Source organism: Vitis vinifera, chromosome 11 (assembly GCF_030704535.1).
Source record: "Vitis vinifera cultivar Pinot Noir 40024 chromosome 11, ASM3070453v1".
Classification (NCBI taxonomy): domain Eukaryota; kingdom Viridiplantae; phylum Streptophyta; class Magnoliopsida; order Vitales; family Vitaceae; genus Vitis; species Vitis vinifera.
The window spans coordinates 4380153-4396858 of NC_081815.1; the positions used below are offsets into that span (position 1 = coordinate 4380153).

General features: G+C 36.6%; 1 protein-coding gene across 1 annotated transcript; it reads right to left on the reverse strand.

Moving 5' to 3' along the window:
- Positions 1 to 752: 752 nt before the first annotated feature.
- LOC100257568 (uncharacterized) lies at positions 753 to 16148 on the reverse strand. The gene is made up of 8 exons (XM_002285095.4): positions 15943 to 16148; positions 15458 to 15570; positions 14008 to 14079; positions 13094 to 13129; positions 2769 to 2814; positions 2336 to 2423; positions 1226 to 1283; positions 753 to 1111 (listed from the first exon to the last, which is right to left on the reverse strand). Exons 1-8 carry the CDS (start codon positions 16118 to 16120, stop codon positions 1061 to 1063), a joined length of 642 nt encoding a protein of 213 aa, XP_002285131.2. The 5' UTR covers positions 16121 to 16148; the 3' UTR covers positions 753 to 1060.
- Positions 16149 to 16706: the final 558 nt, after the last annotated feature.

Below are 16706 nucleotides of genomic sequence, written 5' to 3' on the forward strand. Positions count from 1 at the left end.
TAGGTGAGGTTATTTAGTATGATACTGGTAGGGTTCTCCCAGATTGATGGTGATCCGATGAAACTTTTCTTGCAAGCCTGGACCTTTTTTGGTTTGGGATGAACATGTAAACTTACAGACAAGGAGGGTTTACGCTGTATACCTTGCCTGGCGTCAAGCACACTAGGTCTGCCTCATGTAAGACCCACCAAGAACATTCAGTAACTGATCTTCATGATGATTACTGGTGATTATTTTATCACAAATGTGCATATTTGAATTTAGTTGCCATTTTATTGTAACTGGTATCCATTATTTCTTCTACCAAATTTTGGTCTAAGCAAGTGAGAATTCCATTTTTTATCTTCTTGTCAGTAGCTTTGATGCCCTGGAGATGAGCTTTAATGGGAAAAAATGTTTGTAGTCTTATGATTGAAAAAGAATGATCAGAAATGAAAAGGGAAAATAACTAAGGAACTAGGCATCATACGAAGTCTTAAGTTTGTAGAGGGTGTCCCGAGGTCCTAGGATTTATTATGTTCTTGTTGCCTTGTACACTTTTAACAGTTGAAGAGGTCATACATGATTGTTTGGTTGTCCGTAATTTTGCTTTATTACCTGTCCGCATTGCCTATATTTTGAAGCTATTAGGGTGACAGCCTGACACCTACAAGAGTTGCTACAGACTATTCAATGTTGGGTGCCTTTTTTTCTTGGTGTTCGTGTGTTTTGTTGATCCTCCTACTTCTAATAATGGAAATTCACATTCTGAGTTAATTTTCCGAATTTAAGCACTAATGGAGTAGGAACCAGCTGAACAAGTGTAGTTGTTACCATTCAACGCTACAAATTTGAAGTCCACATGATGGTGGGAGGATTAAGAATGAGAATAGCATCGTCCCAACAAAGACTGCTAGAAGTATGAGGAATTGCATTTGTTGTAACAATGTAACAAGGGAGGTGTCCATCAAATTGGATTGCAGCCAAAGATGCTGTCATGTGTTATTTAGCCGTGTGGTCCAGTTGACAAATGAGTATGTCTGGAGAACGTATGGTTTACTATTTTCTGGTGAGCGTATATCTATTCCTTTGAAGTAATGAAAAGCAATGCCATAACACCTATAAGAATATACTGCAAGAAGAACACCCGTAACCAGAAGTATTAATAATTAATATTCAAGCTTCTGATGATCTAACTTTTCTGAAATCAGTCCTCCAGAGAGGGAGAGAGCAAGAGAGACCAAACCTTGACAACAGGCTTTTCAGTCATGATTATTGTCACCCAACCAACATGAGGTAAAAATCTGCATACAATATTCAATAAAATGATCATGGACATAAAACTGTCTCCATTCTTTTGGGACATTTAGTCTACTGAAACAAGCATCAGTGAGAATATAAAGAATTAAGACATCCACAACTCCAACTAGGCTAGGATTGGGTATTGTGAGAACAAGAAAAGATTCATTTTACGACTGACAAGCCTAACAGGAAAACATTTTCAAAATGCCTCCATGTCCACACATTTCATTAAGGAGAAAACAACTATAAGTAGATTATGCCCGAAGTATGGAATCCAACTACACCATGAAGTGTCTCATATTTAACTTATCTGCTGATATGCCACATGCAATTTCATGGAACTTACTTTTCAGTAAAATGGTCCTATTCCAAATTGGAGTTAGTTGGAGGGGTGGCTTTCCCCTCAAAAGAAGTGTAAGGCTTTTGGCCTCGTCTGAAGGAAGCCTTTTTTTTTTTTCTTTTTTTTGTTATGGGAGGATTCTGATTTTGGATCGACTCAAAAAAGCAGAGGAATCAATTCTGACCTTAGATCAAACTCAAAGAATAGGATAGATTCTGTGGATCATTGCTATATGTGAAAAAGTGCAAAAGAATTAATTAACCCTCTGATTTTGCATTGTGGGACAGCTAGGATGCTGTGGCATCCTCTATTTTCCCTTTTAACATCTCTTGGGGGTTCCTTCTTCGGTGAAAGAGTAGTTATTGGGATGACATGGAAGTTTTGTCAGGAAGAATCGAGGAAGAGCATGGAAACAACTCCTTTGTGCCCCTTTTGGACAATTTGGAAGGAAGGTAATGGAAGATTTTTGAAGGAATGGAGGATCAGGTTTTTCACTGAAAATTTTCTTCATTTGCACCATTTTCCATTGGTCTCGTCAGCCTCTTCAACCTTATTAACCCGTCTGTTGGATTTGTTTGTCTCCTCTCCACCTATTGGTGCCTTTGGTATACCTTTGTACTTAGGGTGCACACCCTTAATAATAATAATAATAACCATTCTGATCATTCATCATGAAAATATTTGAAAAAATCCTGTTTTCTAGACAGCAATTACCCAACAGCTCTCCCCATGATATGGTGTCTTTGCAGCCAAAGTTGACCATAAGGGTACAAAAACCTGTCATCTTTAGGATTGTGATCTCCTGATACAAATAAGACAATGAAAAGATGAAGAAAACCAGTCTAACAAGTAATGGAGCACATTGTGATTACTTGAAATATTAAGGAACCCTAATATGAAAAAACTTTTCAGAACCTGCTAAAGCAATTTAAATACTTGGAAATTGTTTGAACTTAACAAGAAAATGTACTTAAGAATTTTATGCAAACCCATAATGGCCTTCAGATAATCTCATCATTATTTTTGTTTTCATAGAAAATTTTATGCCTGTCATAGTTTAGAGAAAGGTTTTAATCAGGCAGAAGATTTTATCTTGACATTTTTGTCAGTTAAAAAATTGTCTATACAGTTGTATTGAATTTATCACCTTTGGTTAGGACATCAACTTCTCCATTATCTTGCCGCTCATGAACCTATGAAAGAGTAGAAGACAACTGAAGCACAAATTTGCTGCTAATAGTAAACAACATCCAATAGTGGCAGCAAAAATTAAATGAAACTTAAATTTTATCACAGTGCGAAGATTCACATTGAGATTTCAAGGTAGGAGATTCTTATAAAAAATTGATTTCAAGACAGAAGAAGCTCAACTTAGAAGAGCATCAGTTATTTAGAAAGGCTTCATGCTGAATAAGACATGAGACACTGAACTTTGAAGCAAACTCAGCTATATAAAGGAGAATGACTTCCCTAGCCCAGCCCATTTTTGGTACCCCAGCTTAGTTGAGCCTCTTCTTCCTGCATTGCTTTTTCATTCTCATTAATAGAGTGTTGCTAATTAATGATGCCATGGAAACATTAAACTATAGAAATTAGAAGGATGACCTAGAAAGAATATAAGAAATGTTATAACAAAAAAAGCTTTGACTATATTTGTAATTTAGACAACTTCATGAGAAAGAATAATACAGAGTAGCGTACTAAATTGTATGAACAAAAATGTCAAACACACCTGGAAGCTCTTTAAAGTAATATCCAGAAAGAATATTGGTTATTATCTCTTCTGTCCACCCCATTCCAATTCCAAATTCTTTAAAGTAATATCCAGGAAGAATATTGGTTATTATATCTTCCATCCACCTCATTCCAATTCCATCTATCTAGAATGAATTTACATCCACTCCTTTCATAAGGATCATAAGATAGCAAAAGGCATATAACTTTAAAAGGGATGACATTCTAGCAATGCATTTTAACCTTCCAACTAGTCCACAACATCTGTGACCCCATTAAGAGCACCAAGAGAGAACCTAAGAATCCAAACCCCTAAAAAAACGTGGAGAATGAATAATGAAGCATGTTTTCTCTCTTTCTCTTGTTTTGTTTTTTTGTTTTTGGAGGAAGGGGAGGGGGTGAGAGACCAAGGTAGAGAGCCTATCTAAGAGGCCTTGCTAACCCAAAAGGGGGAAAATGGAACCACAAACCCCTCCTGAATCAAGAATAAAAGTAAAGAACATAAGATGCAACCAATCCCTGCCCACGTCATCCTCCTAAAAGGCAATCCTGTTCCCAACTCTACATTTCTCACCCTAGATCAACAACCCCCAATGGACTGTAGAAATATATTTTTGAAAACAATATAGGAGGATAACAACCTCTATATCATTCTAAACAAAGTTGCAAATTCCATAATACGAAGTAATATTCAGCCTCCACAATAAACCAACAGAGAGGAAAAAGGGATAATGGTCTGTAAAACCTGTAGTTAATGGATGATACATATGGATCTTAATAGAGTTCATACTGCAAGTGTTTCATGTAGCCAACTCTTAATAGCTGATATTAAGGTCTGTTGAATTGAGCTCGAAAGAGAGATGACCTAAAACCTAGATGAACCTGGCTTTTACTTACCATTTATATGTCCCATGCCCCACAGAGGAATATGAACTCATCATTTCCACTCCATAGTTTATTTAGCTAGAGTTCTTTCAACACCTCTGGCACTGGTAGTCGAATGAAAAAAAAAGTATGGGTGTACATGGGCCTTACCACACTTTGAACTAGTGATCAGAATGCTGGCCTAAGGTCAGACAAGACTGACCTCAAACATAAGACAGCATCAGCACAGCCCTAAAAAGAATTATTTTGAACAAGGTCAGCCCCATAAAGCTGATTCCACAAAAATGATATTATATCAAGACTTAATACATATTCTATTAGCTATTAATTAAGTATTTGGTTTGGTGTTTGGTGTAGTGTTTCACCACCAGTAGATTCCTGCCCCTCTTTGCTCAGCATTTCTTTGTACAGGGATGCTACGGTAGCTGATATTTGGAGTTTGCAAGGTGGTAGGGGTCAGTGGAGTCCTTTTTCTAATAGGAGCATTCATGATTGGGAGTTGGAGAATGTGGTTATTCTCCCACAGAGGATTCAATCCAATGTCGGTGGAGGTGTCTAGACCCACTGAGGATTGTTTGGAGTGGAGTTACACCGAGGACAAGAAATTGTACACAGGGGGTCCACCAGATATGCCAAAAGAAGAGGAATGGAAACTGAATCACCCACACAAAACAGCAAACTAGACACCAACTGTCCACAATTTAGGCTATCTAAGAAATCTATGAGTGTCAGTTCCTCAATCCCAATGGGACTTTAGACCACTCCAGGAGGGACTTAACAGGGTTCTTCTCCTATTTTGATCAGGAAGCTCTTCCTCATTGAAGATCCAATCATTATAGTTCTCCACATGCACCAAAACAATTAAAGGGGAGTCATTTGCCAAACCTTCCAACACTGACACTTTCCAACCCAATAGATCTTTCACTGAATTTGGAAAAACCCACTGCAACAAAAAAAGAGAAAAAAAAAATGCTAATGACATAGACCACAACTTGTTCTATCATGATGGATTAGGATGTGATTTGCAGATTCTTTACCAACTTTGCAAATATTGAGTCTATTCACCATTGTCCATCCTTTCCTATACACCATTTCCCAAGGAATAAACAGGTCTGCAAAGTGGCACAACACAAGTAATGCAGGAGTTTTTTTTTGGGGGGGAAGGAATAGCTCTAATTCTCAACACATGAGTCATAGAAAGTTTCACTTGAAATCTTTCTTTCTTTTCCTTCTTCCATAATAAATTGTCCTCCCCTATTGCTTGTGGTCTGGCATCAGCAATGAGCTCTAAAAACTGGTCCACCTCTCTCATCTCCAATCCTGAAAATTTCTTCTGAAATGAAGGGATTATTTTCCTTCACTCTCTCCTATCTTCCACAAGTCTCCTATCCTTGCATTCCTAGTAGAGGCTAGCCTGAATAGCCTATGAAAAGCCTCTTTTAAAGAGCACTTGCCACCTATTTGTCCAACCAGAATTTGGCTCTCAATTCATTCCTAACCAAAATAATAGTTCTTAGGCTAAACTCTTCCCATTCTCTCCTAATATCCTTCCATAGGCCCATCCCAATGGCTATTTCATCTCTAGCATGCACCAACCCCTATTGAACTCTCCAAACTTGCATTGGATTATCTTTCTCTACTCACTGTCACACTCATGCACATATCTTCAAAGCCATTTGCAAAAGTGCTTTTAAGAACATCTAACTTTCTGATTCCCAATCCTTCAAACTTATCTTCCTTAGAAATGGTCATCCAATTCACTAGATGCGTTTTCCTCCCCTCTGAATGACTCCCAACAAAAAAATGTCTCATAATCTTTTCTAACCCTATTCTCACTTTCCTGGGCATGAAATACACAGGTGCTCTTTGTGAGGGTCAATCTTCCTTCCCTGGACAACCGTTACTTCTTCCAATTGGATTGTCTCCTTTTAAACCTCTCCTCTATAAGTGCCACATTGGAGGCTCCCAAAACCTACAACTAGAAAAGGATGCCAATCTATCCATCTTCTCCAATGCAGCAACAGGAATTAATCCCACTCTTCTGCAAATTAATTTTCAATTATGATACAAGCTCAAAAGAGATCTGCACCCATTTTCACTATCTCAATTACTCCACATTAGGCTCATAGAAAAGTGTAAGTGTAGTCTGCAAACAATAAAGCAGAGATTTCTATGCCTTCTCCCCCTCTACTTCTTACCTTAAAACCACTGATAAAGACCCCCTACTTTGCTCTAGGCCTTTTACCTCATCATTCTGTCACCAAGACTTGACTAGATTCCCAAATCCCTCCACTTCAAACCATATGTTTTTAAATCTAAAAGGAGACTTTCCTTTTCTAAGGCCTCCACAATCAAGAAAAATGGGAAAAGATCTGACATTTTCCTTGGCAGTATCTACTGAGAAACAAAAGAAAAATGCTCCTCCCAATCACCAGAGAACAGAAAATGACCCACATTGGCCTTTGAGAGGCTATACTACTTTCCACTCTAAGTGTAACCACCCTCTACTAGAGGAGGATCCACCAACTCAAACTCCAATAGAAGCTCAGAGAATTCCCTCATAGTGAATGGCAACTATTTTCAGTTTCTTTTTTCAACAAGATAGCAAATCAAATTAAAATCCCCACCTAAACACCAAGGTTCTTCTCACAGCCCTTTGATTGAGACCAATTCCTCCCACATCTCTCCTCTCCTTCCCTCTTAGTGGACCATAGGTCCCTATAGGCACCCAAATGATACCATCTGTGCAATTATTAAATTGACAAGATAGAGAACACATCCCACGTCCATTTCCAAGCAATCCAATGCTTTAGAATTCCACATCAGCAAAATCCCTCCTGCTAACCCCCTAGGATCAAGAGACCATTCTAATCTCCGACCTACCCCCAAACTTCTAACTAACCCAATGGTCAAACTGATCCTAGTTTCCTGTAAACAAACCAAGTCCAGTTTCTTAGCCTGTATGAAGATTTGATTACTTTCCTCTTATCCAGATCATGCATGCCTTCCACATTCCAAGAGAGACCGCAACTTCATTTAGAGATATCTTCCAAAGAGCAACCTTCAGCTGCACTCTCAGCTTCCTTCCCTACAGGTTCCATTATGATTAACAGAGCTAAAATGTTTACTGAGTTCCCTATCCTTCCTTAAAACTGTTTTTCACTCCCCTCTTCTTCAATGTAATTGAACTGTTGGGACCCTTTCTTGCCTCAATCTCCATTAGGACTCTAAGAATATCATTTTCATGGCCTTCCACAGAGACCCCCGCATTCATACAGAACTATAGATATATTTTTTTTACCCAGAGAGAAGGCCGTTTATCAGTTTCCCCGTTCCCTTCACCATTGCCAGTGGTGCATCATAAACTTCCACCAAAGAATTGGAAGCATTTAACAGTGCTTCTCCTGAGTAAGCTTCCGTAAGTATGCCCACATCAACCTTTGTTCCCTAAGGATTAGAGCATTTTTTGAAAATTCTATAGAGTGCCCATCCTTAAGGATCATTCACAAAGGACCACCATCACATGAAGCCTGCTTAGGCTCTGACTCCATTCTGAATTCCCCGACTCCCGAATTCTACTGACAGTCTCCCAACCCAGAAAGAGAACAAGAAGAGGCATGAGAAAACCCACTGTTAACCCCCTTTATTGGAAAAACCAGGGATTAAATCCTTCTATAGGTTGTCCTTCATAGGAGGTGTGGGATTCAAAAGACTCTTTTAATTGTGGATTTCTTTGGTCTAGAAGGTAGTGTAGGAGAAATTTCTGAAACATTAGCTTACGAAGAGGGGATGGCGTTTAACTAACAATTTCCCTATGCAAACTTTTTGAGAAATTAGGGTTGCAACTTAGATGAGTTGATCTGGTTGGAAATTAGCCCAAGGCCAACCAAACCTCAACTTGATTTAATGACTTTCAATCCAAGCTTGATTTGGTTGGATTTAGGTGCTTGTGTTGGATAAAAATTGATTTTTTTTTTGAAAAAAAAAAAAAGTTATCTTTTCACATCCAATTATATATTAATTCCATGTCAATTAACTAAGCATACCAAGAAATAAGCCCCATAAAAATATGTTAAAATATTTAAGATAATAACATATAGACTTGACAGAAATACCAGTTTTTCTACAAAATGGTTAGTGCCCATAGGAGAAGGAATTCCCTGGTTAAGATTAAAATTATTGAGACTTGGGTAGTAAAGGAGAGAGAGATAGATTAAATTTGGGGTGGCTCCGGATTTTCATTTTCTTTTGTCTGAAATTTGGGAGTGGAGACCCAGTTGCAATGGGCTAACCATTGATGCTTTAGGAGGCGATGATGCAACTATGCTAGAGGCTCCGTTCTTTGATGAAGAGGTGTTCAGTGCTCTCTCGATTCTTAGTGGGGACAAAGCTCCAAGCCCTGATAGTTTTCCTATGGTGTTTTGGTAGTTCAGTTGGGATTTTTTTAAGGATGAGTTAATGAGATTTTTTAGGGATTTTCTTGAGCACGAAAGATTCGTAAAGTCTATGAATGCTTATTTTCCAATGTTAATTCCTAAGAAAGGGGCTGTTGAAGACCTTAAGGACTTTAGGCCTATAAGCATGGTGGGTAGCCTTTACAAGTTAGCTAAAGTGTTAGCTAATGGGCTCAAGAAGGTTGTGGGGAAGGTAGTGTCTCTTTCCCAAAATGCTTTTGTGGAGAGAAGGAAAGTTTGGATGCTTCTCTGATCACTAATGAAGCCATTGATTCACTTATGAAAAGTAATGTTTGTGGTCTAATTTGTAAGTTTGATATAAAGAAGGCTTACGATTATGCCAATTGGAACTTCTTATTCATGATGTTAAAAAAGATGTGTTTTGGAGATAAATGGATCAATTAGATTAGTTGGTGCATTTCCATAGTGAGCTTCTCTATTTTTGTCAACGACTCTTTGTCAGGCTTTTTTCAAAGCTCCTAAGGGTTGATGCAAAGGGACCCCCCTCACCTTACCTTTTTGTGATTGTTATGGAGGCGCTCAGTTATTTGCTCGAAAAGGCTAAGGTTGGAGGTTTCTTGTTAGGGTGGTAGGTGAGAGGCAAAGAGAGAAAGGGGATAGAAGTTTCTTATTTGCTATTAGTGGATGACACTTTAGTATTCTGTGAGCCTTCTCTAGATCAGATGACTTACTTAAGTTAGGTATTTATGTGGTTTGAGGCTATATGAGGGTTGAGTGTTAACTTGGACAAGAGACAACTAATTCCAATAGGAAAGGTGGAGAATGTAGAGGAGTTGGCTCAAGAGTTTGGTTGCAAGGTTAGGGTGCTTCCTTCTACTTACTTGAGCCTTCCTTTGGGTGCTTCGTTTAAGTTTGTGATAGTTTGGGATGACGTAGAGGAGAAGTTTCGCAAAAAAAACTAGCTGTTTGGAAAAGACAATATATCGCTAAGGGAGGAAGACTTACCCTAATACATAACACTCTCTCTAGCATGCCTATTTATTTTATGTCCTTGTTTTATATTCCAAAACTAGTCAAGCTAAGGTTGGGACAAATTCAAAGAGATTTTCTTTGGGAAGAAGGGGCTCTTAAGCATAAACCATATTTGGCAAGGTGGTCTATCATATGTTCAAACAATAAAAAATGTGGTTTAGGGTCAAGAATTTGTGAATGCTCAACATAGTCCTACAATGCAAATGAAGTTGGCGTTTTGCTGAGGGGAAAGGAGCTTTTTGGAGGCAAGTCATTAGTATAAAATATAAGGAAGAAGGAGTGTGACACTCCCACAGGGTGAGGAAAGGGAAAAAGGTAGGGTTATGGAAAGCCATCAAGAAGGATTGAGACATTTTGAGTTGTAAAGTTGTCTTTTTTATGGGGAATGGGAGGAGGGTGAGGTTTTGAAAGGACAAATGGTGTGGTGATGAACCATTGCGCATTTCTTTTCCTTCCTCATTTGCTATAGCCATCATCAGACGAGGGTTGTTGGGCTCCTTGCTTCTCTAGGCGGCTCAACGATTGGGAGGTGGAAATTGTGGAGCATTTCCTTCTTGGATCGCAAGGGAGGAGGGTGTGTAAGGATATAGACGATAAAGTTATGTAGATAGATTCAAAGGATGAGATATTTTTTGTTAAGATCCTTTGCAAGGCATTGGAGATAGGAAAACAAGGCGTTTTTCCAACAGGTGTGATTTGGAACTCTTGGTGTCGTTTAAGATGGGTATCTTTGCTTGGGAGGCTATTTGGAATAAGGTTTTAATTTTGGATCACATGCAAAGGAGAGGTTGGTCTTTGAAAAATGGATGCTTCCTTTGCCTTGCATAGGAAGAATTTGTTGATCACATTCTCATTCACTATGATAGGACAAGGGTTTTATAACATCTTCTATTCTCTTTGTTTGGCATGTCGTGGGTGCTCCCCTCATCGGCTATGACCAAACAAGGGTCTTATGGCAACTTTTGGTTTCTCTGTTTGGCATGTAGTGGGTGCTCACCTCTTTGGTTAAAGAGACACTCTAGGATGACAAGGCTATTTTGTGGATAAAAAAAGGAAAAAGACATGGTGGACTGCTCCTTTACGCCTATTTTGAACAATTCAAAAGGAAATAAACCATAGGACATTTGAAAATGAGGGGAGGTTGGTTCAAGGGCTTAAATTTTCTTTCCTCTTTAATCTGTAGGTGTGGTGTAAGTTGTTTATAGTTCCTAGTCCTATTTCCATTGTAGACTTTGTGGACTGGTTAGGTTCGGGTTGAGGAGGGTTGTTTTTTTTATTGCCCCTCTTTGTTTTTTGTGGCGCCTTTAGACATTTTTTGTATACTTCCTATGTACTTTGGGATGCTCTTTTGGTGTTCCTCTTTTATAATATTCACCTTTTCACCCATTTAAAAAAAAAAAAAAACATATACACTTGAAACAAATATGGAATTTATATAATGATGATTTCATATAATGAAAAGAATTGATATCAACATACTAAGGTTTAATATTATGTTAACAATTACAAAAATAGTTGTCCCATTTTCCTCTTAATATTTTACTTTATCTGCCTAGATTTTCTAATTCACGTATTAAATGCAATAAAAGTGAAGGCAATGTAGAATTACCACAAACAAAAATATGAAAATTAATAAACAAATTATCACAACTTCAATTTTTTTTTTTAATTATCTTTAACAAAAACATTAATATATAACATCCAAAAGTATAGTTATGTAACCAAAAGCATATACAAAACGATGAAATTTATGTCATGTCAGATTTAGGGTTGAGCTTTGGTTAGTGAAACTGAAGCCTGAACCCAAACACAACCCAACCTTAATTAAGATTCATATCTCTCAATCAAAGCTTGGATTTTTTTTAGTTTGGTTTGGATCAGGCTAGGCTTTAGATCACTCGTGTTCCAGCCCAAAAAATCGGCCAATCATGTTATCATATATTGTAAATTGGCCTAAAACCTAGACACACAAAAGGATCTCAGCACAGCCCATCCATACAGGTTTATATCAAGTGTCAAACTGGTCCAGAGGTTGGGTCAGACAGTCAGGTTATGCCAGTCTCTTGCACCATAGCCAATCCAGGCTCCATAGATGTTCTTTCTTGCAATAAATCCCATATGTGAAATTAAAGCAAGAATAAGAATCTAGCTGGTTAGTTATTCTTTAATGGGATAACTGAAATAGGTAAAAACTCAAGATGTAGATAGCTAATTATTGATGTATGATATTCGTTTTGACCTATGATACCCGGATCCTTCAATTTCACTCAATGTAACTGTGTCGACACAATATGAAATGGGTGTTGGTGTGGGATCCTTGTTGGACACTTCTATTTTACTTTGAGTGTGGCTGTTTGATTTTTTTAATAATATCCTTTTATTCTTTCAACTTTTTAAGTAATAATCATATTAAAGAAAAAGAAGGGTTAGCTGAAAAGTGAATTTTTGTAAGAATATTTAGTGATAAAAGGAAGAAAAAACGTATTAGAGGGAAAAGATGGGAGCTTTTAAAAAGCATTTATTAACTTCTAATTTATTTTTAACTAATTTCTCTTTTATTATGTCATATCCCAGTACCCATGCCCATTTTTTGGATCCTTTTTAGTCGAGTCCCAATATCCCAAAATTTGAGTTGTGAAGGATCAAACACCTAGACACACACCCACATACCACACTCATGCCTAAACCTATGCAACATAGGTTCTTACAAATGATTTACACCATTTCCCTAATATGTCTTCTTCTTAAATGCTTCATTCTAATCAGTTTCAGCAATATGGATTCCATGACTTAAAAATTCAATGACTATTGTGATCGATAGGTTGATCTTCCATTTCTAGTCAGCATCATCACAATAAATTGGCACAATACATGAAGTTTTAAATTGCAAGAGATTTTAGAAACCACCTCTAGCTACCCTACAAAGCAGAATTTTGTGATTTGATTTAAGGCCCTTCCTGTTTTCTGGCTAAATGGTTAGCTTCCCATGGGTGAGATGTTATATGCTGATGCCAACATAATGCACTGTAAACCACTCAAAGGAAAGGGGGAAAGTACTGACAGACTTCAAATACTTCAAAGAACCTTTATGCCATATTTGAGCCCAGAGCTTCTGATTAAAGGGAACAATTATGGCTGGGAAAAGTTAAGAAGTGTAACCTACAGCATTCTTACCTGCGTTACTCCACCTTTATCCATTAGTACACGGTTTATCTAAACAAACAGTATGGCATTCATCACATGCCAACAACCCCACACTTACCCAACACCACCACAACACACCCCCCACCTCCACCTCCCCGAATCAAACAGGAAATTAATTAATTAATGGGTTGAGAAATAATTAATTGGTTCCACTAGCAGGAACAAACAGGCAGAAGAAGGAAATAGTTCTAAAGATGCATACCTCAATTACTCGATGGACAATCGGAATATCTTTTCCCTGGAAATCGAAAGAAATATGTATTAGCAAGAGAGATTACAGAGGCAAACATGTTCAGTATAAATAGGCCCATATCGAGAATGATCACTGAATGCCTAAATGTAAGAAAGACTACAGATCCATCTATTTTATACAGAAGACATAGGAGAATTTCATCAACAACATAACTATCAAAATCCAGAAAGAAAATGTTTTAAAATGGAATTCCTTCACTTTTATCAAGTCATCCATGAAATTTTCAGCCCTAGAATTAGAGCATGCTACAATTATAGAGAGCAAGAGTTTCAGAGGTGTTGAAAAGGAAAAAAGAGTTCAAGTCTACTTGAAGTCAGACGATTTATGTAGATACAGTCACAAAATATATCCTTGATCGCAGACCCATTAATGAAGTTCAAATTATGAATAGGTTGTTATATGGCCAGTTGAATTTTCAAGAAGCTGTTATCTTTTCGAAATACTTGGATTGCTCTATAACTCTTATTAATGAAAATAGAACTTGTATTTGGCAATAATATTTTTTAATAGGTCTGTTTTTGGCAAAAGATATGCAAAAGAGTCTATTCCATTTAAGCACTTCTCAGAAGATGCACAGACTTGCTCAAAAGCCATACCTTTCACCAGGAAAGTCCTTTATCTCAGAAGGAGATATTCCGCTAGAATGCCCATTTCTATATTATGTTGGAAGCAAGGAACACTGATGTTCCTCATAATTTTAGCCAATATAATAGCTGAATTGAGTCGGTACATACTGGTATAGATTTTATGCATTTAACGAACCAAGTTTAAAATAAACCTACTGTCTCAGAAAAAGCAAAATGAAAACAGATACTTATTAAAAAAAATAAACACCTGACAATTTGAACAAGAAAAGAACATACATCAACATTAAACACCACAATTTCTCCAGTCCGAATGGGATCCTTGGTCATTCGCAAAAATAAAATGTCTCCCTGCAAGAAAATAAAAGTTATACAGATACAACATGAAAAAAATTGCAATTGAAGGCCTAGATGCATGACCTATATAGCAAAGGAAATAAAATGTATTGAATGTACTCCAGCACCTTTCTTTCTTTCTTTCTTTCTTTTTGCTTTTCTATTTTTTCTGAAGTGGCATAACTTTACTATTAGGAGCAAAAAACAGGAAGAAAATTCCACCTCTCAGCTTGTATACTAACAGACATATATATATATATATAATCACTTCACAGTTGAAGATGCAAAATAAAATTAGTCAGTGTATTAACAGCCACAAAATCTAGGTATTCAATCATAACTTAGAGTGAATTAATATTAATATTCAACAGAACAGTTAAGGGTTTCTTTTTTCATTTATTTCAACCTTTTATGCATAGGCAATGGACTGGCAACAACTTCTGTTCAAATTATGGAAAACAAGACTCTGTGGTGTAAAGTCTTATTATACCAACATCGAACTTGGACTTTCTTTTGGAATATATCTTGATAATGAACTACTTGTAAAACCTGCCCTTTTGGCGTTGAAGGTGAAAACAAATTTCATAATAGAGATCCAAAAAACACATCACTCAATATTTCAAAATACCACTTGTCTCAAAAGTTTAAGTTATTAAAGAATGAGGCAAACAATGTACCAGCTAACACTTAACATCCCACCTCTCTTGCAGCCTCCTCTTGAATGTGGAATCAACAAATTGGCTGAATAAACAATAAAGAAGTTTGAACCACTCCCTATTAGATTAGGCTTTTAGAGGTTTTGTGTTCAAGCCTCTTAATGTTTACTTACCCATTCATTTATACACATGCAAAAGGTAACCAAAGTGAGTGGGGCATTAAGTTTTTGGTTAGCTAGCTTCATAGAAATTGTTGACTCATACCTAATAGCTCAAGCTTTTGGGGCTTTCAGGCAAATGGTAGTTTACAAGCAAGCTGTGCATCAAGGAACAATAAAAGCTATTTACAACTTCAGATACAAAACTTACAAGAGCTATCTGTTTGAAAGGGAATAGTAGTTTCAAGGTTTATTTAATTAAAAAGTTCATTGAAAACTCAAATTTGAAAATTTAACCCTCCATCATTTTCGGTCTTGTTTTAACAAAAATACCTTCAATGTTTTCTTGTCAAAATAACCCATTTTTTCAAAACTTACGTGTAAATACTTGAAATGGTAAAGGGTATTTATGCCATAAATGAATTACTTTTTAAGTAAAAACATGGGATGGGTTGGATTCACAAATTCGGGAATTATTTCATTCTTTTTAATTAATTAATTCAGTTTGAAAGCAGTGATCCTGGATCACAATAAACCCTATGCTACAAAACAAGTAAGTTTTGTGGCAATAAACCATACCCTTTTGAAACCAGGTTCCATGCTTCCAGAGAGCACAACTACAACAGGTGAACTGCTACCAGTTATACATATTAATCCTTTCCAGATCATCAGCGCAGAGGCAACAATCATTCCTGAAATACAATTCAAACAAGAAGAATCTTTCAATGCCATTCATCTTCAGAGCAAAAGCACATGTGTCCCCCCAAATTGTTTCATGCTAGAGGAAGTCAGAATTTTTGCAAGTCCACAACCAAAAATGCCCCGTCTCAAAGCGCATTACCAGATGAAACTTCATGGGGTGTTTTTTCTTTTTGCTTCAGTAAGCAAGAAAAAGTAGCTCTAATATGCCCTGAAACCTCAACCCAATTGAAATTGTAACTTTATTTTCATTTCCTTTCTATTCTTGGGTTCCAAACAAAAAAGGAAAAAAAAAAAAAAGATCAAAAGAGTGAAAGAGAGTTGAAGATAGAAGCAAAAATAATGAAGGGAGATGTATTACTAACCAAGGGTGGCAGCTTGAGATAGAGTTGACCTGATCTGAAGAGTTTTGATGGAGTCCATGCTCTCTCCTATCAACCCCATTTCTCTGAGAGCTTCTTCTTCCAATGCAATTGCAGTTGAGTAAACAGGAAATGAAGATTTGGAATGTGCGTGAAGGACTTGGCTATTCAGACCAGCCATGTGGCAGTTGGATGTTTGATGGGAATGCGTGTTTGGGTGGCCCACTATCAAGCCATGTCATGTAATCTTTGTTAAATCATATTAATTTAAAAAATTTTAAATTAAATAATAATATTTTTAAGGGTTGAGATTAATATGGTTTTTAATCTTCCCAAATATTAACTTTTATTAAAGAAAATATATCTAAGTAATTAGAAAAACACTCAAATATATGGTGTTTCCAATCCCCAATAAATATGACTAATTCCAAAATTTTAAGACGAAGAGCTCTTCAAGGGAGACCTAAAACTTTTTAAAAATTTTCAGAGAAGACTTAACTAATCTCTCCGAATTGTCAAATAAAAATTGTAGAATTTTTTTTTTTTTTAATTTCAAAGTTTGAAAATCAAAATCTATAAAAGATTTTTTTTCATTATTCAAGGTTAAATTGTTGAAAACCCTTTATCGATGTTATTCAAAAGAAGGCCCAAGTTATATCATAGTCTAAATCACAATAGGATCGAAGTTAAGACAAAACTCAAGTTAAATCAAAACTCAAAATTAAGAATATATTTAAAAATATTTTTATTTAAAGTGTTTTTAGTAT

What these genes read in the sequence shown, in the direction of transcription:
- LOC100257568 (XM_002285095.4), bottom strand. Translation starts at nt 16,120, where the DNA reads ATGGCTGGTCTGAATAGCCAAGTCCTTCACGCACATTCCAAATCTTCA. An exon ending in ATCTCAAGCTGCCACCCTTG is followed by an intron (nt 15,571 to 15,942) that starts GTTAGTAATACA and finishes ATTGTATTTCAG; the next exon opens with GAATGATTGTTGCCTCTGCG. An exon ending in ATCATGGGGAGAGCTGTTGG is followed by an intron (nt 1,284 to 2,335) that starts GTAATTGCTGTC and finishes TATTGTATGCAG; the next exon opens with ATTTTTACCTCATGTTGGTT.